This window comes from Aythya marila (assembly GCF_965140915.1).
Source record: "Aythya marila genome assembly, chromosome: 33".
Classification (NCBI taxonomy): domain Eukaryota; kingdom Metazoa; phylum Chordata; class Aves; order Anseriformes; family Anatidae; genus Aythya; species Aythya marila.
The window spans coordinates 911,986-934,492 of NC_139074.1; the positions used below are offsets into that span (position 1 = coordinate 911,986).

Sequence of the window (22,507 nt, forward strand, 5' to 3'; positions counted from 1 at the left end):
TGGCCCATCCTAAAAAGGGGGAAAAAAGGATGAATTAAATCCCGCATCCAGCTGAAGGCTGTGCTGAGATCTGGTATTAATCCATGTTTTGCAGCTGAGACTGTTGGGTTTGTAGGTTGGCATAACAGGGAGGATGATGAAGGTTGGGGTTGATGAAGGTCACAGCAGTGCATCAATGGACAGCAGCTCATGGGTGGGTAGAGGATGAACGGGATTTTTAACAGCTAACGGGATGCAAACACCATGCCCGAACACAGGAGCATTTTCTGCAAACCCTGACACAGGGAAAAAAATATCTCCGAACAGGAAAATTGCTCATCATTGGAGGAAAGCATGGGGGAATCTGCAAAAACATCTCAGCAGAACCCTTCGCAGGATGGATCCGATCTTGGTGCCCAACCTCAGGCAGGAAACGGCCGCGGTGACCCGAGCGCACCGTGACTTATCTCACCGAGGTCGTCTGAAGCAATTAGCTCATTTTTGGTATTTTTTTTTTTTTTTATAACACTGTGTGATTCATTTCCTCCGTTGAATCACTTCTGGGGAGCCACAGGCAGACAGGCTGCAGCCACGAAGAAAGCAGAGCCATCGGAGCAGCATCTCCTTGGCGCAAGCGAGATAAGAGATGCACGACGACACGCCAGTATATCACAGGGATTTAACCTGATTTAGGTTTTTATAATTTAAAATTACACCAAGGCTTGGCTGGAAACCCTTCGGCAGGGTTTATTCCTGGTCCCGGTGTCGGCGTGGTTGCATCCTGCCCTCCTGTGGGCTGAGATCTGGTCCCAAATGAGTGCTGAGGATGCAGAGCTATGGAATTAGGGAGCTTGGGGTGAAAAAGACCTCAGAAAAAAAGAGAAAGGAAAGGGTTTTCTTGTGTGTTTTTTGTGTTTTTATTTTCCTGCAGTCTGCAGGTTTGCGTTATAGCTGGACAGAGATGCCGGGGGAAAGTGGTGGCACCCGCAAGTTGTTCCTGGTGCTCCCACCCAAATATTTCATGGCTCAGAGGCCACAGGTCAGGACGATGCACTTCTCCCTCTGCAGCAGCAAGGCTTTGACCTTGAAAGCCTTTTTGGAGTGACTCAGGTTTCAGAGGGTGTTGCAAAACAGCTCGAATTTCCCCTTTCCCCCGCCCCTCCTTCCTTTTACGCTGCACTTTTCAAACAAGACCTCCCATTTCTGAAAGCAAAGCCAGAGGGAAACTCCCGGCCGCTGCTGAAAAAAAAAAATATATATTCAATGAAGCGAAAGTAACCGTGTCATTCTTCTCCCAAGCAGCCATGGCCGAGTGCGACCCGCTGGAGAGCCTGCAGAAAGAAGCATCCTGCTCCATCTGCCTGGATTATTTCAGCGACCCCGTCTCCATCAACTGCGGGCACAGCTTCTGCCGCGACTGCATCACGCGATGCTCGGGCAAATCGGACCGGAGGTTCGCCTGCCCTCAGTGCCGTGGGATAGCCCAAAAGAGAAAATTTCGGCCAAACCGGGAGCTGAGGAACCTGGCGGAGATCGCCAAGAAGCTGATCTCGAGGGTGGGCGACGCGGCGCGAGCGGGCGGCGTGTGCCCGAAGCACCAGGAGCCGCTCAAGCTCTTCTGCCAGGAGGACCAGACGGCCATCTGCGTGGTCTGCGACCGGTCCCAGGCTCATCGTGCTCACACCGTGGCCCCCATCGAAGAAGCCGCCCAGGAGTGCAAAGTAAGAGACCTCCAATGCTTTGCTCCTCTCGTTTTCCCCCCCCTTTTTTTTCCTTCTGTCCATCAAAGATTGAGGACCACTCCCTGGGGGCTTCCCCACCTTCTCAAGGATACGGCAAAGGATGCCCACTTAGGATTTCCCAAGATTCAGGATAAAGCAGGGCAGAGCTGGTGGATCATCCAGTTGGATCAGGGGCTCTTTGCAGCCCCAAAACCCATCCCAAAATGCTCCAGCCTGCACCTAACTCAACCACCCCACCCCACAGGCTCCCAGATGTGTGGTGCTGGGCACAGCCTGGTTTGGGGACACTCGGGAGGGATTGGAGGTGGTGGGGTGCTGGGTCTCATCCTCCAAAATCTCCTCCTAGGCAGCAAGGGTTGGGTGAAGCCTGATTTTCACCCGGACCTCCAAAAGGGAGATTTCACCTTAAGATTCCCACCCTGCACCCCCTTTACAGAAAACCGCCAATTTATTTACTCTCACCATCTCCAGGGACTACAGAGGAAGCTTAGGCTGGTAGCTCATACCCAGAATACCCAAATTAGCAGAGCTGGACCTCACTTTTGCACACTCTGTTCAGTTTTTGTGCAAGAACCGCCTTGGAAATCCCAGATGAGTTGTCCTTTCCGCTGCAAATCAACCCGTTAACCCAAAAGGAGAAGGAATTTCTTTCTGAGCAACTGTCTCAGGATAACCACAACGGTGCCGGGAGGCTTTGCAGCTCCCTGCAGGGAGGAGAGGGTGAGGAGGAGGAGGAGGAGAAGTCCCTGCCTGAGTGGAGGAAGCTCGGTGACATTTTGTCCTGCCCACATCAGAGGAAATGACTGGGAATGGGGAGGTGAAAGGTGGCGTTAGTCACACCATGAGCACAGAACAGGGCTGAGAAAAGAAGAAATGAGGGGCAGGAAGGGGAAAATAAGCTGATTTTAAAAAAATAAAATAAAAATAGTGGGTTGCGTGCCGTGCAACCATCCACTGGCATTTCTCATTGGAGCATCTTTTAAGTGTGCAATTTAAAAAAATAGGAATTTTTAAGGTGTACTCCCATCTCCTCTTACAAACAAACTCTGGGGACAATATCCATCACTCAGTATTCATGTTGCATTATTTCAGCTGCAGAAGCAGCTGAAGGTGACAAGTTTGGGCAGAAACACTGATTCTGCAGATTATGGGAGGTAACGGTGATGAGGCAGCAACTCAAGGGACCTGGTTAGGGGAAAAATGACCAACCGAGGCAGAACTGGTTGCAGGAAATGCAGAAAATGACAGGCCATAAATATCATGAGAGAAGGAACTGGCAAGGATCAGAGTTGGGGTGTAAATGAAGCTGCAAAATTAAATATTGACTTTATTTCACTCTTCATTTGTAAGGTGCTTTGTAGAAAAGGTCTGGGGGTGAGGAGGGGTAAAAGAGTGAAGGATGTATAAATATTTCCAACTTCTGATGGCCTCGTGCACAAGTTCATCAGGAATTAGCTAGAGAAGTATCGTAGCCATGCATCCCTCTCTCCACCAGCTTGCAGATTGTTATGATTTTTTTTTTTTTTAATTCCCAGGAACATATCCAAAGCAAACTGAAGAGCCTCAAGGATGAAAGAGAGAGACTCCAAGGATTAAAAGCGATGGGGGAGAAGAGAAGCCAGAAGCATTTGGTAGGTCCTCACCACCGCTGCATGCACGGAGGTGACTTCTGAGGGTCTGGTATAGGGTAAATAAATTCACAGCATGGAGGTGAGGAGGAGGAAAACACCTCCAGGCCTTGCTCTGTCTCAGCAAGGCACCCGTGGGTGAACCACGGCTGCTTCTCGAGGGGAAATCAGCAGCCACAAAGCACAGGTGGGGAGCAAGGGGGTTTCCGAATTGGTAACGGGAGGTGCTTGCAGCTTAGCTGAGCTGCTTCTTGGAGGCTGATGGGTGTGAGAGTCCCCCTGGGTGGATTTTCAGGCCGAGGAGATGGGATGATGCTCTGGAGGGATGGTGCATCAACCACTCCAGCCCCATAGATGCACCAGATCTGTGGGGCTGCTTGTGTTTAACCCAGGACCCAGCAGTGACAGCGGGGTCCTGGTGAAGGTGGTGACCCTGGGTTTAGGGTGCCCAGGCAGCCGGGTAGGGTTTGCCCCATCAAACACTCCTGAAATCAAACACTGAATGCAATGATGCCTGATGTCCAGGCTGCAGGAAAAACACGGCGCAACGCTGCCCTCATGTTTCTCCAGCTGAGAAATGAAAACAGCCGAGAAATAAAAACAACCCAAAGGGACACGAGTGCTTTATGACTCCACAGGGCGTTGCATAAAGCTTGAAGGACACCCAGAGCCGCGTGCTGTGGACTCAGATTAACCTTATGGCCAACGAGGAGCTCCTGTTTTATTTAGCCAGGTTTTCTAGGTCTCGGGTGTCTCCTGTTCTCATCCCTTCCAATTTGTTCCTTGCAGCAGCAGGCGAGAGCCGAGAGGTGGAAAATCATGTCGGTGTTCAAGCAGCTGCACCAGTTCCAGGATGAGCAGGAGCGGCTCCTCCTGATGTGGCTGGAGGACACCGAGAAGGAGATAGTGCAGACCCAGAGTGAGAACGACAGGAGGATCTCTGCCGAGATCTCCCACCTGGGCAACCTCATCCGGGAGCTGGAAGGGATGAACCCCCAGCCAGAGAATAAATCCCTGCAGGTGAGAGCGAGGACACAGGCAGAAAAAATGGAGCTGATGTTTGCAACACTTGTTTTCTCCTCCCAGTCTCTTTGCCTTGACATTTTGAGTAGTTTGGATGCTCGTTTCCCAAAGCAGATGTATTACACATAGTGTGAGCTGTGCTATCATCACCTCTGACCTGGGAGAAGGACCCCAGAATTAATATCTCAGCATCCTGGAAATGTCCACCAACTTCTTCTCCTCCCAGCCCCAGGCAAAGCCTGGGAGATGGATGCACGCCCTTGCAGAGGGATAACAATAAATAATAAATACAAACATTTATAATATTCATATTAATTAATATTTAATATATTTATATAATAAGGATAATAATTAATAAATCCTAGTGAAAACCCAAGTCTAAATTATGAAGCATAGGGTTACGTTTTCACTCCTGGAGGCACCACCTTGGGAAATGCTAGGACACAAACAAGGAGGTGTTTGGGACAAGAAAAGGTGTTTGGCACAAGAAAATCCAGAGCGAGCAAAGCATGTTTGCAACCAGCTCCTGGGGGAGATAAGAGATATAAAGAGGCCTGAGGATCACTCAAAGTTTAATTCCCATCTTCTCTCTCCTTTAGGATGCCAGGAGTGCCTTGACCAGGTATGTGGCTCTCTGTCCCCAGCACAGTGTCACTTCTCTAAGTGGGGTTTTTGCATAGCTCATTTGGCGGGGAAGGAATACAAAAGTCTTCTCCTTCCAGGTGTGACACAAGGGCTTTCCAGCATCTGACAGAGAAGTTTCCCCGAGTGGAAAAAAGCCTCAAGGATTTATCTCAGAAAAACATCATTCTGAAGGAAGCCCTGAGGAAATTCAAAGGTACAAAGGAAGGGAAAAAAATCTAGATCCAGCTGGATAGAAGTGGACGCCATCCAATTACCAGCATCAAGCCCAGCTAAGGAATGCTAGCAATGAATTACTCAATAACCCTCCTATCTGGGGTTGAAGATGGAAGAGGGAGGGTGACTGTTTTCCCAGACGCATTTGCAAATGTGTCTGAAATGCAGAGTAATGCAAAGGACCGAGAAAACCCCTCCCTTTGGCTACACAAAGGAAATGAATCACATTCTTGATCCTGGTCCTAGTCAAACCAAGCAGGCTGTAGGTAATGTCTAACCATCCGTGAGGGAGTCAGCACAAAAAAAAGGTCAACGCATTGCAAAAGATTGCTGGTCTTAAATGAGCCTCGAATTAGTTATTTTGAGGCAATTCTCTGTGTCCAGATAATTCTGTTCCAGTCCCTCCCACTCTGATATCCGAGTAGTAATTGATAAATATCAACTATGAATTTAAAAAATATCCTCAAAAACATGGCTATATTGGGTTTGAAGGCCCACCTGCCCAGCTTGCTGTCTCCAAGACTGGCTGAATATGGAGGAGTGTAAAAGCAGAGATACACATTAAATTAAGACCTTATTTCGATTATATGTTTCCAGCAATTAATGGTGCAATTAATTGTGCCATTGGTACCCCTAAGTCCATCGTGATAGATTACCAGAAATAAATCTATTTTCTTGAGTATTTATGCTTTCAATCTCTACAATCAAAGTGGTGTGAGAGGAAAAGCTCTTTGCATTTCACCTGCTGAACTTGCTCACCTGGATATTTGACTTGTTTTGCAAGGGAAAAATTGCACCTCCACAAATTTACCTATCTCCAATACATTCTTTCTCCTCTGTAAAGGGGAAAAAAAAAATAACAGCACTTCTCTCTGCCTCTCTCCTTTTAGAGAGTCTCCCAGTTGAACTGGATGTGCAGTGGGGTAAGTCTCAGGAGAATGGGAGTGTACTGGGGTGAAAGGGGCCCAGGTGGGATAAGGTGATAAAGGCTGGGAAATTACACTTTCCTGGTGGGTTGGCAAGAGGAATTTCTATTCCCTTTGGGTCTGAATTATAAACAGTACAAATGATGAGAGCCTTTAAATAAATCTGCAAGGCATACATCATGCAGAAAGCCTTTACCCAACAGCTTCAGTCAGGGCAAGCCTCCATCCCTGGAAAAATAAAATAAAATAAAAACAAAGGGGCATAGATAGGGAGAAATGGCCATCATCTTTTCTTCTGACATGCTGTTTTTCTTCCCTCATTCATCCTGTCCATACAGCAAATGTGACTCTGGATCCAGACACAGCAAACCCCCACCTTGTCCTCTCTGAGGACCGGAGGAGCGTCAGATGGGACGAAACGCCCCAGAATTTGCCCGACAACCCGCAGAGATTTGACACCTACTGCTCGGTGCTGGGCCACGAAGGCTTCACGGCGGGGAGGCACTACTGGGAAGTGCAGCTGGGGAATAGGGGATTTTGGGCTGTGGGGGTGGCCAGAGACTCGGCTTGGAGAAAGGGTTGGATCAGCCTTGACCCTTCCCAGGGGATTTGGGCTGTTGGCATCTGTGGGGACAGGTTTCAAGCCTTCACCTCCTTCGAAACAGTTCAGCCTCTGAATGGGAGGCCAAGGACTATCCGGGTGTCTCTGGATTACGACAAGGGACACGTGGCTTTCTTCGACGCCGATAACGAGACCTTGGCTTTTGCTTTCACACCGACTTCTTTCAACGGAGAGAAAATCCTGCCTTTCTTCTGGGTTTGGGAGTCCAAGATCCAGCTGGCTCCCTGAGACAGCACAGGCAGCAAGATGGAAACGTCGTGCTTTGGAGAAGGCTTTGCTTTGATCCGGGAAACCACACTGTATTTCACAGCTCTATGGGTGGTAGAGAATAAAGTGAAGGGAACAAGTCCCGGTGTCCACCTTGAATCTCACATTCCTGGGGATTTCAAGAGCAGCAGGTTGAGAAAGCATCACACTGGGCAGATCTCTGGATTTATTTTTTTTTTAATATCTGGGTACTCGCTGAGATTTTACTAGGGAATATCAGCCTGGGAGGAGCAACAAAATGGAGCCTATAATCTATGCAACAGCCCCGGGCACCCTGGTTTCATTGATGAACCTTGATCTCTGATATGAAATTCCTGCAGGGCTGAAGAAGCTGCCTCTGGTTCCTGGTTTAGTTGCTAGAAAGGAAAAGAGGATTCCCTTGAGTTAAGTGTCTTAACTGCTACTTTCCACAAGCTAAAATCGCCAGAGCATTGGCAAGAATGTTGATAATTTGAGGCTTTGGAGCTGAAACCCATCAGTTTGCATAGCATCTCTGAGGGGTGTTAGTCTGAAGTCCCACCTCACCCCAAAGGGAGAAATTGCTTCTGGAACCCAGTGGATGGGCAGAAAGCTGTGTGCTTGAACCTTTAGGGTCACCCAAGAGATCTCCAAGTCCTCCCCGATACCTCTATAGAGATACAGGTGTGGTGCTGAGGTCCTTCCAATTGCCTGGTCTGGTCTTGTCACTCCCAATATCTCAGAAGCCCTTTCAGTTCAAGGTTGTCTCCCGTCTCAGCTGCACCATGACCTCTTTTAAGTGCTCTAACAGGCTGTAAAACTCCTGCTTGAGCTGCTCTTGTGTCATCAGGCCTGCACTGATTTGAAGCTGGGCTTTGGAGCCCTGCATCTTTTAGAGAAGGGTCAAAATGGGACCTGCGTCTCCCATTCTCTTCCTCCCCAGATGGCTCCAGAAAAAATATCTGTTACTTTCCAGCAATATACAGAAATATTCTGCCTTAATCCATGCTAGAGAGGGGCTGGATCTTAGTTCAGGCAGTGTCTTAGAAGAATCATAAAATGGTTCGGGTTGGAAGGGACCTTAAAAATAACCGAGTCCCAACTCACTAGATCAGGTTGGCCTAGGCCCCATCCAACCTGGCCTTGAACAACTCCAGGGATGGGACATCCACAGCTTCTCCTTGGCAGGGGATGGGGCAGAAGAGGGGGAATTCATCCTCCTCCTCTCTCCAGTGGGTGGGTGATGCTCAAGGGATGCAGGGAAAGGGGTCATCTCTGTGTCTTCCCCAAGTCCACCTGGGTGCATGAACCACCATTGACTCCCAATGCTCCTGTCTTGTTCTCTCTGTTTGTTGTTCTTTACATGTTTTGGCTTTCCCCTGGCAGAAGAGGACGGAAGAGGAAAAGCAGAAGGTTCTCAGCAAATGTGCTCAGGTGCACAAGTTCCAGGATGAGAAAGAGGCCTGTTCCCTGTCCCAGCAGGAAAATCTGCACATGGAAATACAAAAATCAGGGAAATAAACCCTCAACAGAGGAGCTGTTGAGAGCTAACAGACTGATTGAGGAGATGGAGAGGAAATGCCAGCAGCCAGGATGTGGAATCCTGAAGGTGAGACCCCAAAATTGCTGGGAAGGCACCGGCTGAGCACCAGCTGGTTCTCCAGCTCTTCGTTTCATATCAAACTTACTAGAAATGGGACATCATCAGAGTGGGGTCCTAGGTAGTCCAAGGGGAGGAATTCCAGGACACTAAGGCTCTTTTTTTTCTCTCTTTTAGGACATTAAAAACAACTTGAGCAGGTAGGTGGTCCTTCTATCAAAACCAAGCATCATCCCAGAACAAGTCTGTGGCCGGTGCTGGTGGCTCCTTATGTGATCCAAACACCGGATGAAGCAAATCAAAGAACGTCTACAAGGGTGATGTGTGTTCACGTTGTCTATTTTGCTGACTTTTTTGTGCTCTACCAAGTCTACAATATGGAAACCCTTGAACTTGCACAAGGTCCCCCAGCACATACAAATCACCCTGGACTATCAGGAAGGGAGAATGAGGGCTTTTTTTTGATGCTGTGAGCAACTCAAAAATATTTAGTTGTCTCCCAGCTTCTTTCAAGGGGAAGAAAATCCACCCACGGTTCTTGGCAGATGGCTGCACTCACCTCAACCTTCTTCCCTAAGGCACAGGAAGAAAAAAAAAAAAAAGATTGTTTAATCATTACATGACTGGCTTCCTGTAAACTTGTACTGATGGGGAATTAAAAGCAAACAGGTGATTTCGAGGAATTTGTGCTCCGTGTGCTTTCTTTTTCTGTTTCGTATTTCTTCTTGGTTTTCTTGGGAGGTTGGTTAACATAACAGGAAGGGGGGAGAAATCACCATCCTCACCCTCCATACCCTGCTGCACTGGGAGGTGATAAACCTGAATTTTCTCCCCACCCGTCCTGGGCTTCATTCCCATCCAGTTTGGTGGCCAGTCCCTGTCTGCCCCTTACTGGGGAGCCACAGCCTGGTCCCAGTCCCCCACGAGGAGCCTCAGATGTGCTGGTGGAGGAAATCAAACCTCCCCTCTCCCCACCACTTTGCTAACACAGCCCCCTGTGAGTTTAAGACCTTTGCTGCATGGTCCCACCTTTAACTGACGGTCACCCCCTGAGATCCCCAAATTTTAGGAGCTTTCAACCACTTCTCCAGCCCATCCCAGTGCCCTGCCCTCCAGCCTCCTCTCCACCGAGCCTCATCTGGCTGAGGAAGGCACTGAGCCAAAACCGCGGGGAGGCAAGGAGGAAACCCAGCGTGTGCTTGTCCTCTCCAGCCTCCTTCTCCTGTTTGGTGGTGTTTGGGGTTGGGGACGGATTTCCCTGATAAAACTCCCCCGGCAGAAAGAGGAAGGGGCCCCTCTTCTTCCTGCAGAGCGGTGATCCTCTCCCGGAGGCAGAGCCATGGCTTCACAGAGCCCCTCGGAGAGCCTGCAAGGCGAAGCCTCCTGCTCCATCTGCCTGGGCTATTTCCAAGAGCCCGTCTCCATCCCCTGCGGCCACAACTTCTGCCGGGAATGCATCACCCGCTGCTGGGAAGGGCTGGAGGCCAACTTCTCCTGCCCCCAGTGCAGGCAGACGGCTTCGCACAAAAGTTTCCGTCCCAGCAGGGAGCTGGCCAAGATCGCCGAAATCGCCCAGCAGCTGAGCTTGCAAGCAGGCAGAGGAGCAGCGGGGCACGAGGGTTGGTGCCAGCAGCACCAGGAGGCTCTGAAGCTCTTCTGCAAGGAGGACCAGCAGCCCATCTGCATGGTGTGCGACCGGTCCCAAGCTCACCGCCTCCACACCGTGCTCCCCGCCGAAGAAGCTGCCCAGGAGTACAAGGTAAAGCACCGGGATGTGCTCGCAGCTTTCCCAGCGCACCAAAAATCCCTTGGTAAGGGCAAAATGCAGCCCTCTGCATGGATCCACCCACCCCCGTGGTGCAGATCCCAACGGGGATCTTCGGGTGTCACCCACAGGCTTCCCGTTTGTGTTTTGTTACCGGCACCTTTGGCTCTTTGCAATGTTCCCATGGGGATTTCCCACCCCATCCCTCCTTCAATTTATTGACCTTCACCTACAGCTGTGGAGAAAGAAAGAAAAAAAAATCTACGTTGCTGTTGAGTCAGAGGTGCTGAATACCAACTATGAGTAACATCCAGAATAAGGGAAAATGCTCAGGAATTCTTCATTTTTTTCTCCCTACGATTAAATCAGTTATTCAAGGCAATTCTGCTTTTTTGTTCCCCTCCTCCTTGTGTCTTTAATTTCCCATACAGAGAAACAATTTTCTGCTGCCTCTTCCCCTTCTCTCTGCTACTTTCCTCTTTTTCCCCGGATCCAAACCTTTTTTAATTTCCTTGCACACCAAACATTAAGCAAGTTCACTAAAGGCTATTAAATACAGCGTCAGGCACCCCAGAGCCACCATTTACGGGAAGCTGGGAGTGTTTTTGAGCAAAATCTCACTATGTGGTTATCTTGCTCTTGCACGCCTCCCATCAGCTGTTGATTTCTGCTGGCGTTGTGCTCTCTTGAAGATTTTTTTTTTTCGCTGTTCTTGCAGCAAGGTTGGTGTTTGCAGGTTGCATTTACTTTGCAAATAATTCCAGAACAGCTCAGCTTGCTCACGAACCTTCCTCATCCCCCAGCTCCGTGCCTGTACAAATCCTCCCCCATCTGATGCAAGGGGGGGAAGGTGTTTAAGTAGAAAAAATATATATTTTTTTCCCATCTCTTCCATTTACATTTTTTATTCTGTCACAGGAAGAAATCCAGGCTCGCCTCCAGCTTTTAAAGGAAGAGAGAGAAAAATACCTGGAAAGCAGAAAATCCAGAGCAAGGAAAAACTTGCACTTGGTAGGTTGCCCTGGAGGAGGGTTTCTTTTCCTTCTCCACCCAACCCCGGTTTTGCTGGTGTGTTTTGAGGCTGGATCTTGCATCCTTGGCTTGCGGAGGGGTTTGCTGTTTGAGCTGGGAGGCAGCCAAGCCTGGGTTTATCTGCCGGCATTTCGCAACAGGCTGTGCCGGGGAGATAGCATTGCAGCTCCCCTGCAAGGAGGCACAGAGCTCTAGGAGAGGAGGGAGCCTACAGATGCATGGGCTGGGAGTTTTTCTTCCTAAATTCTGTAAATCTCCTTCTTACTGAGCTCCTTTCCAATTTCCTCCTTTGGTTTTGCTTCCAGGCTGAGCCTCCCAAATTGTCCCCGGTCCCTAAATTCCCAGCAAGATGTTTTATGTTTGTTTGTTTGTTTGTTTGTTTGTTTTGGTGTTAATTTCACCCCTGCATTATCTAAATATCTCCCAGGACATGGGATCCTGACACCAACTCCATGGCCTTGAAGCAATAATCTGTTTTACTTGGGTGTGGTGAGGTTTTTCGGTAGCCCTCCCTCCTTCCCTGCCCATCTCACGCCCAAGGCAACTCCAATTCCAGCTGTTTTCCTTCCACAATGGGATGGGGTTGTTGTAGCCTGAGTAGAGACAAACCCTGTTAATTCCAGAAATATCCCATCAAGAGAAACTACACTCAAAAATAATCCACTCGGGAAGGTTTGGCCATCTGTAAAGATTGGAGTGGGCGCATCTGCTTCATGGAGAGGTCTCCTGCCCCTTTTATCCCTTTGGTTTTCTCTCTCTCATCCTGGCAGGAGAAAACCAAAAATGAAGGCAAGAAGATAGTGTGTGAATTCGAGCAGTTGCACCAATTTTTGAAAGACCAAGAGCGCCTCCTCCTGACCCAGCTGGCAGATCTGGACCGGGCCATCTCCAGGGTGCAGGAGGAAGCGGTGGTGAAGGTCTCGGAGGAGATGGCCCACCTCGACACCCTGATCTGGGAGATGGAGGGGAAATTCCAGCAGCCGGCGAGCAAATTCCTGCTGGTGAGAGCCCAAAGCATCAGGGCTGGTGGGAAGTGGAGGGTTAGAGCAAACACTAAGACTTGGGAGCCCAAATTCAGCTCCGTGCGAGCTCCCTGGCGTATTACAGGTGGGATCATCACATGGGCAGGGTTGTTCTTTGTTACTGCATTGCCATAAAAATATATAAACTTTGAGAGAAAAAGCAGTCTTTGGTGTTCCTCTTCCATGACTGTCTTTCCTCTCTCTTCCCACCTTTAGGACGTCAGAAGACTCTTGAAAAGGTAACACGGCTCCTCATTTTCACTTTACTCTGATGTTTGGAGAGGTTTGGAAGCCACCTGGGCAAATCCTGAGTTCAGATTTCAGTTATATCACGTAGGTTACCTCCACTTCTCCACCCTTTTGCCCTCTTTGCAGCTGTGAGGTGATGAAGTTCAACCCTCCAGTGGAGATTTCCCCCCATCTGGAAAGAAGACTTGAGGATTTTCTTCAGAAAAATGTCCTCGTGAGATGCACGCTGAGGAAATGCCAAGGTACTGAGCAGGGTCAGGAGAGGGCAGGTTGCTTCCCGTGCCTGATATTGGGGAGAAATTGGGTTCTTGTGTGCTGGCTGCTAATGCAAAACCCACCCAGGAACTGCTGTAAATAAATGCAGCTGAGACTGAACCAGAGAAGGACATTGGAAGTTTTTCCTGGGGTAAAGATGAATTGGTGGGGAAACAGAGATAAGGAAAAAAATAAATAATAATAAAATAAATAAATAAATAAATATAATAATAACAATAAAAAACATGCTCAGAGGAGGTTTCTCTCCCTAGTCCCATGTAAAAATTCAAATAGAGATGATAGTGCAGTTGTTCCCTTTACCTCCAAACTGGTGGGTAACTTCTTGTGGGTACAAAGCCAGGGAGGGATGCTATAATGGGGGGATAAATTGCTCTCCTAGTGCCTCTTGAGGATGAGTTTAGCCTTGCTAGGAGATTCATCTCCCCCAGCTTTGGGAGAGTTGTGTGGATCTTACAGCATCACCCGAGCAAGTCAACCCAGAGATTTTACACAGCCAAGCCCCTACATCCTCAATATTTCCCTTTCCAAGCTTTCCTTTTAGTTGTTTTGCCTCCCCTTTGGCTGTTTTGCTCCCCAGCCTGAACAATAAAGCTACTCTGCAGCCAATTTGCCTGATACATAACCCTGATGCTGTGAAATCTCTCTCCTTTTTAGATAGCCTGATGTTTAAATTGCAAGAGCCAAGTAAGTCGATAATGGCTGGTAGGGGGGTGGGAGGGTGGTTTATGGCTTGTGGAAGAGATCCCAATGGGAAAAACAATGCGATCCCACAGGGAGAGAAGGGGGAAGAAAGGGAAGGGGGGTGGCAGCCTGATGTTGTGATGCTCCTGGTTGCATCCAGGGCTGTGATGTGGTCCTATAAAGCCAAACACCCCTCTGGGGGCCAGGCTGAGGGAACATCTAAGAGCATTTGTGCTTCCCCGTCTCCCCCAGTGAATTTCTAGCTGTCCTCTCCCCATGAGAAATATCTCCAGCCTCTCCCAAGGCCAAGTTCTACCTCTATTACTCTCATTCTCTCTTCTCCTGCAGCCAACGTGACCCTGGACCCAGCCACGGCTCACCCCAACCTCCATCTCTCCGAGGACCGAAAACAAGTCAGGGGCCAACTGGTGCCCCAGGACCTCCCGGACAACCCGGAGAGATTCGACTTCGAGCCTTGCGTGCTGGGCTGCCAGGGCTTCACCTCAGGGAGGCATTTTTGGGAGGTGGAGGTGGGACAGGGGGGCGTCTGGGCTATAGGGGTGGCCCGAGAGACCGCGAAGAGGAAGGGAGCCATGAGCCTCACCCCCAAGGAGGGCATCTGGGCGCTGGAGGCCTATCACTCCCTGACATCCCCCCGTGCCAACGTGCGCCTGAACCAGCTTCCCAGGAAGATACGGGTCTCCTTGGACTACGAAGGGGGTCGGGTGGCGTTTTTCAGCTCGGATGATGATGCTCCTATCTTGGTCTATAGCAGGGCTGCGTTCAACGGGGAGAGGGTCCTCCCTTGGTTCAAGATGGGGATGGGGGCCCGCTTGCAAGAAATCACCCAAAATTCATCCTCAGAGGAGCAGTCCATGACCGGGCAGCTGATGTCCCCTCTGGATTGGGTTGGGTTCAGGTCTCCCCTCCGGATTTGTCCTTGAGATGTCCATCAATCCTTAACAAAAGGGACATCTCCTGTGTGATGCCAGCTGTTTGCTGTGGTTGCTTGGGCCATCGTGCCAAGGGGGCTTGCTGCTTCTGCCCCCCGTGTCCCTCTCCATCAGGATCTTTGGGATAGCACCTCTACGTGAGGATGGAGAGATGGGGACACCATCAGGCAGCAGTGAGGAAGAAGGATCAACCATTATGAGGGATGAAGGGAACAAAGGGGTTGATCAAGAAAGGAGAACACTCAGGGCTTTCAAACATTGTCTTATTTATTCTGCCTTTAACAGACTGAATCCTCCTATATATATTTATATCTCTTTCCAAATTGTTTTCTTTCCAACATCAGTTGTGAGGCAGATCCAGAGTCTGTTCTGCAAAAGGAGGTGGCCTTTCGCCACAAATAGCAATGCCTGGTTTGGTGTGGGGAGCTGGTCTCTATCTCTGTCTAGATCTCTGATATTTATTTTGAATTAAAAAAAAAAAAAGAAGTTGTGTTGCACTCTTCATTTTCTGCCTCTCTATGGATGTATTTTTCTGGATTTGTCTTTAGCCAAAAAAATTAAGAAAAGCAGCACAGGCTGGGGACACCTTGCTTACCTTTCCACCTTTTCCAGTCACTCAAGCCCCCTCTGCAGGCAGTGAAAGGGAATAAACCCACCTCAAAGGCACTTTTCCACACCATTACACATCACCTTGCTGGATAACTCCCAAGAAAATCCAATTTCTCCCTGTTGGCTGTTGAGGAGGAATAAGATGGGATGAATTGTACTGGAGGCTCCTGCAGCTGTACCAGTTTAGATGTTTCTCAACTATAAAAAGCAACCAGAGTGAGCACGCAAAATACAAGTGCTTACATTTTTCTCTAGCTCACCTACACGGATTCCCTCAAAAACTGATGTTCTTCTAAGGAAACCCAAAAGAGGAAGCAGCATCTCTGAAATAAAAAACAGATTATTGATTATAGAACCAAGAAGAGGAACCAAAAGAGAGAGTGGGAGGGAGCGGACGGCATCAGGCTCAGAATAACAGGTGAGATATGAGTGGGCTCACTATGACAAAGCCCCATCTCACCATACCCACAGGTCCCAGTGAGGGCAGATTTATGGCTGATATCTTGATAGTGATATTTGCTGTGCTGTGATATCTTTCATCCATGTTCTTCAACTTCATGCATAACCTGGTCCCATCAGTTGGGAAGCACAGAGAATTTCACTGCAGGATGGAAAATCTAGCTTTCTGCAAAGCTAGAAAACCCGAAGTTGGGGCAGGAGCTTAAGCATGAGGATTAACAAAAATAAAAATAGAAATAAAAATAAAAATATAAAAATAAAAAATAAAAATAAAAATAAAAATAAAAATAAAAAATAAAAATAAAAATAAAAATAAAAATAAAAAATAAAAATAAAAATAAAAATAAAATAAAATAAAATAAAAATAAAAAATAAAAATAAAAATAAAAATAAAAATAAAAATAAAAATAAAAATAAAAATAAAAATAAAAATAAAAATAAAAATAAAAATAAAAATAAAAATAAAAATAAAAATAAAAATAAAAGTAAAAATAAAAATAAAAATAAAAAAGCAGGGAGAGTGTTGGTACAATTAGTGCTGTGGGGAAAGACTTTAGTTCAAATGGCCTTGAAGGTTTTTGCTCTTTGTCCTATCTCATTCTCTTTCCCTTATCTCTGCCAGGGAGGGGTCTGAAGCCATTTGTGATCTTTGTCACCCTGTGTCTTGTGTCTGAATCCTGAAACCAAAGCAAGTCCGGCTAGAAAAGGCAGAAGGGTTATGAAATGACAGGCTGTCATTGCAGCAAGGAACGGAGGAGAAATTTGGGTGAAGAAGGGGAAAAGATCTCAGTCTGCTCTGCATGGGCGTGCTTGCGGGTTGCTGGTGGTCCCTGGGGTGTTGTGGTCCCACCAAGCTCCTCTAAGAAGCAGCAGCTGCTGAGAAACACGAGACAAAACACCGAGTTCCAGTAAGACTTGGGAGGTAGAGACCCATATTCTTCTGACTTTAGGGCCACAGAATCCCTCGGTGCCTCTGATCTCCATCCAGCCCTCTCCCAGCTCCAACCCCCTTCCAGGGTGTCGCTCTGCTGCCGAAATTTGCAATGCGGATGGTCTCCACCCCAGCTGGTTTTCCAGGCTCCCTAATCAGCAGGGAGAAGTAGACCCGACCCTTTTTTAGGGTGCCCAACCTTCGGCACCTCATCTGGAGATGAAAGGAGCTGTGCCCCAGGCTCTGCTGATGCTGAGGAGCTGTTCTCCTCCAAAGAGCCCTGCTCAGACAGAGATGACTCATTAATTGCCCCCGTTCACCCCTCTGCACCCACCTCCTGAGACTGGCAGAGAAGGCAGCAGCAACCCGAGCTGCTCACCCCAAGCCACATTTCCCTGGGAAATGCTTGAAGGGTTTTTGCTTCCAGTCCTTCAGCTCCCGGAGCAAGCGACTCCCCTGGGGCTCTTCCTGATGGGAATAGTTTGCTGGAAATGGGACTCGCCTCTCCAAACCCGGCCAAGTGATGCAAATAATAATAAAAAATAAATAATAAAAAAATAAGTATTTAGCCACTGAGCTTAACACAAAGCCAGTGGGTTAGAGGTTGCTTGGAAATATTTCCCTGTGAGCTAAGAGCCAGGGTAGTGCTTCTTGGGGGGCATGTTATGGCTTAATAATGGGATGCAAAAGACATGGTAAGCATCCCAAGGACTCGGACTCCTGCTCCTTTGCATGCATGCAGTTGCAATCCCTCTTCCAAGGTTTTGGCTGCACATCTCCCTCCTGTTTTTCTTATGTTTTCCCCACCCACACCCCCACCAAGCCTCAAAAGTTCCTCACCCCCCTGGCAGCCCAAATGTCTTCTGCCTCCAGCCCTTTTTCCAGGGAAGGCTGATGGTTTCCTCCTAAAAGGAAGATGACAAAAACAACGAGGTGATAGCCCTCAACGTCTCCCCGGGATAAGAAGCTGGAAGATTGACAAGGAAGAAACCCAACGCTCCCAGCACGTCTGACCAAGGGTGTCACCACCTCTTGCCCAGGAGACATGGCGCGAAGAGCAGACTTGCAGGCTCGACACACTCGTGAGCCCAGGACTGGGGAGGAACAGGAAGAGAAGGATCCAGCCCCATCAAAGGGATAAAAACAACAGGTTTTTTTGGTTCGCTTCAGAAGAAATTCAGGCGGATATTAGGTTTTCTGAAGGAAGCGAGAGAAGGTCTCCGAGGAAGGAGAGCTACCCTGGAGTGCAGAAAACTGGAGGATCTGGTAGGTGTCAGCCTCCCTGACCTGTCAGTCCCTGGGCAGTAAGATATCATCTTTAGGATCATTTCTTTAGATCATTTTTGGCTCCTTTGCAGCACTTCTGTGTTGATAAGCCTAGGACTATCAGAGCGTTCTGCCCAAATTCATGCAAAGCTGATTGTGGCTTTTATCAGCAGGGACCATCTTTCCTCCCAAATCTGTGTTGCCTTTTTTTTTTTTTTTTTCTTTTAAGCTTCAAGTTTGATTCTACCCCTCTGATTTCTTCAGGAATTCAGCAAAAAGTTGGTAGGGATTCAGGCTGAACGGTGAGCTCCTCCTGTGGCAAATGCCTCTCCATGAGTTCCTCGTGGTATTTCCCATCCCACTGCTCCTTTGTTTGCATCTTAAAAGGGAAGGAGAGAAGCTGAGCCCTGGCAAACCGTGCTTGGATTTTGGGTACGCTGCAGGTTCCCAGGAGGACATGAGCTCTTTTTGCTTTCACAGCTGGAAGACCTGAAAAATGAGATTGAGAAGAGGCAAGCAAAAGCCACCACCAAGCTCTCAGAGGAGATTTCTCAGCTGGACAGCCTGACAAAAGCACAGGATAAGAAGAGCCAGCAATCGGTGAGTGAATTCCTCTGGGTGAGAGAAGGGAAATTTTTACAAGGGAAAATCTTTAGGAAGGGCATCCCATCTTTAGGAACGTGACCCCAAATTGCTGCTGGCATGGGCAGTGGGCAGAGGGTCCCGGGTGGGGTTGCTCAGGACTGTTAATGTATGTTAATGCTCTCTGGGGCCCTGCTGATCTGCAATGGTTTAGTGGGATTATGGAGCAAACCAGACTCTTCTCCAAGGTGTCCAGTGTAGGATGAGGGTCCTTTTGCATGGGGGCATCTCCATCCTTGAACATTCAGAATTTCCTTGGACACAGCTGTGAGCAACCTGAGCTGGCTCACCTTCCTCCATGCACTGGGTTGGAGCAGAGAACCAGGAGGTCCATCCCCAGCTGGACAATTCAATAATTCTGTGATTTAAGTAGAAAATGGCTCACAGGGCAACCTGAGCTTTCTTTCTTCTTTCTCTCTTCTGTCCCTAGGATGCGAAAAGCCTCGTTACCAGGTATGTGGTCTCTCTGAAAAGCTGTTTTTTGAGTTTTTCAACAAGCAGTGACCATAGAGGAGAAAACTCATCACTGGCTGCTGGATGTTCTGCTTCAGGGAAATTGCAAGAGTCTGAAAGGGTATTTTGGGGACCACTGCTATGTGTTTGTATCTGCTCTTCCCAATGGATCCTTTCTTGACCATTTTGGGGTTAAAATGATCAAAGGAGCGTTAGTCTCAAAATTAAACCTCCACATGGCAAAGGCTAGTTTTAATTCACTGCAATAGCTTGACTCTTCTCTCTTACTTAGTCTGTCCAAGCAGGGCCTTTCTCTATCAAAAAGTAATGGACTAATTAATCCAAGCAAGGAAGTTCAGTCTTTGCTTTTCTTGAGGTTTGGGTTGTCAAGGGGATGAGCATCACCATCACCTCATTCCTCGTGGCATCAGATTTCCTGAAATGATGACATTCTCTATGAAAATCACTCTGGAATTTGTGGTGGTGCTTTTTCTCTAGGTGTGGGAAAGTGACTTTCCAGCTGCCAGTGAATGTTTCTCCAGAGCCAGAAGAGAGATTCTGTCATTTCTCGTGGAGGAATAGTGCTCTGAAGGAAACCCTGAAGAAGCTTCAAGGTACTGAGAAGGGTTATAGGAGGGGAAAAAAATAACAGATTGGATGTATTTTGGTAAGAGCTGGAAGAGCTGACCTGCCCGTAGCTCATTCTGGACACTCTTTGGGAACATAAATACTGCAGAGAACCTGAGATGGAAGAGCAAATGCTATTCCTGGGCAAAAGAAATGACAAATTGAGACCCACATGACTTAATGCTTCATTTGCCACGCTCTTAATTACATATGTTTTGTAGCAATTCCTGAAAAATGTTCATGGATGGGCTGCTGTCTGTCTCTGCTCCCCTCCAGCCTTGCCTATCCCCAAATTGCCTTCTGCTGAGCATGAGAAACTAAAGCAGCCGTACCTGTTAGACAAAGGTGTGCCTAGACCCATAAACCATGTCCAAATTGGTCAAAAATAGATGCTGAAGGAAGAATACAAAAAATCGGGGCAACCAAACGAGTTTTCTTAGCCCTGCAGCCAGAATCTCGGTGTAACGCTCAAGGAAGCTTGCCCCAGGGCAGAGCCCTTGCCTTGATACCTAACCATTTGCCTGAAACAAATATGGCAAGTGGGTTGACCTCATTCATCAGCCCTGTCTTCAGATTTTAGCTCTTTTTTAAACCACAGGGTTAGCTGAACCAGTCTGGCCTTGTCCTACAGTTGGTGCTTGCTCTAGGAGATGAAGCATTCGAGACTTTGCTGTTTTACATCCCATGTATTGCTTTCCTTGAATTTTTTTTTCTCTCCTCAGCATTTCTTCTGGGTCAATGCAGCAGAAAGTCAGCAGAAATACCTGCACGAGCCTGTCATTATTACTATACCCACTGTGCACCTTGTCTTGTTGGTGATTTGGGCCTTCAAAACAGTCTTTCTGCTTCGTGTACAGCCCTGCATGTGTTGGCCTCCATGCTCCTCTCACCTTCTGCTTCAGGAACTTTTTGCCCTTCTGATGCAAGCCTGAGTCCTGCTGGTCCCCTCACAGAGTTTTTGAGGTTGGAAGGCACCTCTGGGTCCATATGGTCCTACCTCCCTACTCAAGCAGGGCCACCTAGAGTAGGTTGCCCAGGACCATGCCCAGATGGCTTTTGAAGATCTTCTAGGTTGGAGACTCCACAACTCTCCGTGAAACCTGTGCCAGTGCTTGGTCTGCACAGTGAAGAAGCACTTTCTGATGTTCAGATGGAACCTCTTGCGTTCTGGTTTGTGCCCATTGCCTCTTGTCCTGGTACTGGGCACCACTGAGAAGAGTTTGGCCCTGTCCTCTCTGCACCTCCCTTATGGGATTGATAGACCTTGATGGGGCTCCTCTTCTCCAGGCTGAGCAGGCCCAGTTTTCATCCTCTCTTCATAGGAGAGATGCTCAGTTCCTTAATCCTCTTCATAGCCATTTGTTGACTGTCTCCAGTGCATCCATGTTTGTTTGTTTGTTTTTTTTGTATCCCCCCCATATCCTCAGGGCCTCAACCCTGCTCCTGACACCTCTTGTCCTCCAACCCACAGCCAGCATCACCTTGGACCCCGACACAGCTCACCCCGACCTCATCCTCTCCGAGGACCGAAAGAGCGTGAGACGTGGGGAAGGAAGGCAAGACCTGCCCGATAACCCTGAGAGATTTGACTACTGGCCCTTCGTGTTGGGCTACCAGAGCTTCGCCACTGGCCGGCACTGCTGGGAGGTGGAGGTGGGGGACGAAGGGGACTGGGCCATTGGGGTGGCCAAAGAGTCCATTTCTCGGAAGGGACAACTCAGCCTCTGCCCCAAAGGGGGGATTTGGGGGGTGGAGAAGTGGGGGGGACAGGTCCGGGCACTCACCACCCGCAAGGTGACCCTCTTACCCCTGCGGGTGCTGCCCAGGAGGGTCAGCATCCACCTGGACTATGCTGGAGGGACGGTGGCATTTTTTGACGCCGATGAAGGGGGGCTTATATTTATTTTTTCCCGAGCTTCATTCACTGGGGAGAGGGTCCGCCCGTGGCTTTGGGTGGTGGGGGCCAGATCTCAGCTCAGGCTATGTCCCTGAGACACAGAAATCATCACCCCCCCAGTTTCCATAGCCTTGTTGGACAACTGCTTGCCTCCTGTGCTACCCTTGGGGCCGTAGGGAACAGAAGAAATGAGGGGACTTTGGCTTTTAAATGTCCTTCACCCCCATGAGACTAGGGGGTTGATATTGGTGAGGAAAGTGGGGAAAAAGGAAAAAAAAAAAAAAAAAAAAGGAAAAGTGCTGCAGAGGGGACCTGGGGTGTGAAAGTGGAAAATGGTGAGCAAAGGGAAAAAAAAAAAACCACAGTGTCTGAAAGACAAAATTTCACAACATTTATATCACATTTATATCAAGTTTATATCAGATTTCCTTGATCAAATATAGATGTCCCTATCTGAGATAATCATGTTCAAACCAAGTGGTCCAAACTTTGCTTTTTTTTTTTTTTTTTAAATAAAAAATTTAAGAGATGTTGTTCACTTGGGAGTATTGTTTAAAACCTTGAGGCCTCATCTCAAATCTCAAGAGCTTTTTAATTTCTTGCCTCTCTCTTTGTGTTTATCTGCCTGTTTTTTAAATCATGGATGGGATATGGGGACCTGGATGTGAAATTTTGCCTAGACGTTGTAAGCAAAAATGCTAATTCTAGCTGGAGCTTTTAGCTAAATCCCCAAAACAACGTTTTAATCTAACCAATTTAGGAAAAAGAGGGTTAATTACATAAAACTGATCAGTAAAAGTTATAATGTGTGGGTGGGGAGGAATCACGAGGCCCAGTTGGCAGAGCCTAGCCAAAATGCTACCAACCCCAAATGTATCTGTGCAGATGGATCCTCCTCCAACATCCCATTAGTTGCATGGGAAAATCACCCTACAACAAAGAGTTCCTCCCTTATAAAAGGTGGCCAGTCGAGATGTTTGTGATGGAAAGTTCACCCACAGCCAATCTGCTCCTGAGTTTCAACCATTTTCTTCCTTTTCCT

The 22,507-nt window shown here is 48.1% G+C and overlaps 1 protein-coding gene across 1 annotated transcript; it reads left to right on the forward strand.

Moving 5' to 3' along the window:
- Positions 1–726: 726 nt before the first annotated feature.
- LOC309889269 (uncharacterized protein) lies at positions 727–21,952 on the forward strand. The gene is made up of 19 exons (XM_082782031.1): positions 727–1,700; positions 3,257–3,352; positions 4,139–4,369; positions 4,972–4,994; positions 5,095–5,210; positions 6,121–6,153; positions 6,495–6,997; positions 8,781–8,803; positions 9,939–10,362; positions 11,287–11,379; positions 12,171–12,401; positions 12,639–12,661; positions 12,798–13,023; positions 13,892–14,564; positions 17,668–17,846; positions 18,327–18,446; positions 18,919–18,941; positions 19,440–19,555; positions 21,040–21,952. The coding sequence occupies exons 1-19, from the start codon at positions 1,284–1,286 to the stop codon at positions 21,558–21,560; spliced, it is 4,071 nt and encodes a 1,356-aa protein (XP_082638157.1). The 5' UTR covers positions 727–1,283; the 3' UTR covers positions 21,561–21,952.
- The last annotated feature ends 555 nt before the right edge of the window (positions 21,953–22,507 follow it).

Bases quoted from the DNA above. Each gene is read 5' to 3' on its own strand.
- LOC309889269 (XM_082782031.1), top strand. From the start codon at position 1,284: ATGGCCGAGTGCGACCCGCTGGAGAGCCTGCAGAAAGAAGCATCCTGC. The intron at 6,154-6,494 runs GTAAGTCTCAGG...CTGTCCATACAG, and splicing joins TGAACTGGATGTGCAGTGGG to CAAATGTGACTCTGGATCCA. The intron at 12,662-12,797 runs GTAACACGGCTC...CCCTCTTTGCAG, and splicing joins GTCAGAAGACTCTTGAAAAG to CTGTGAGGTGATGAAGTTCA.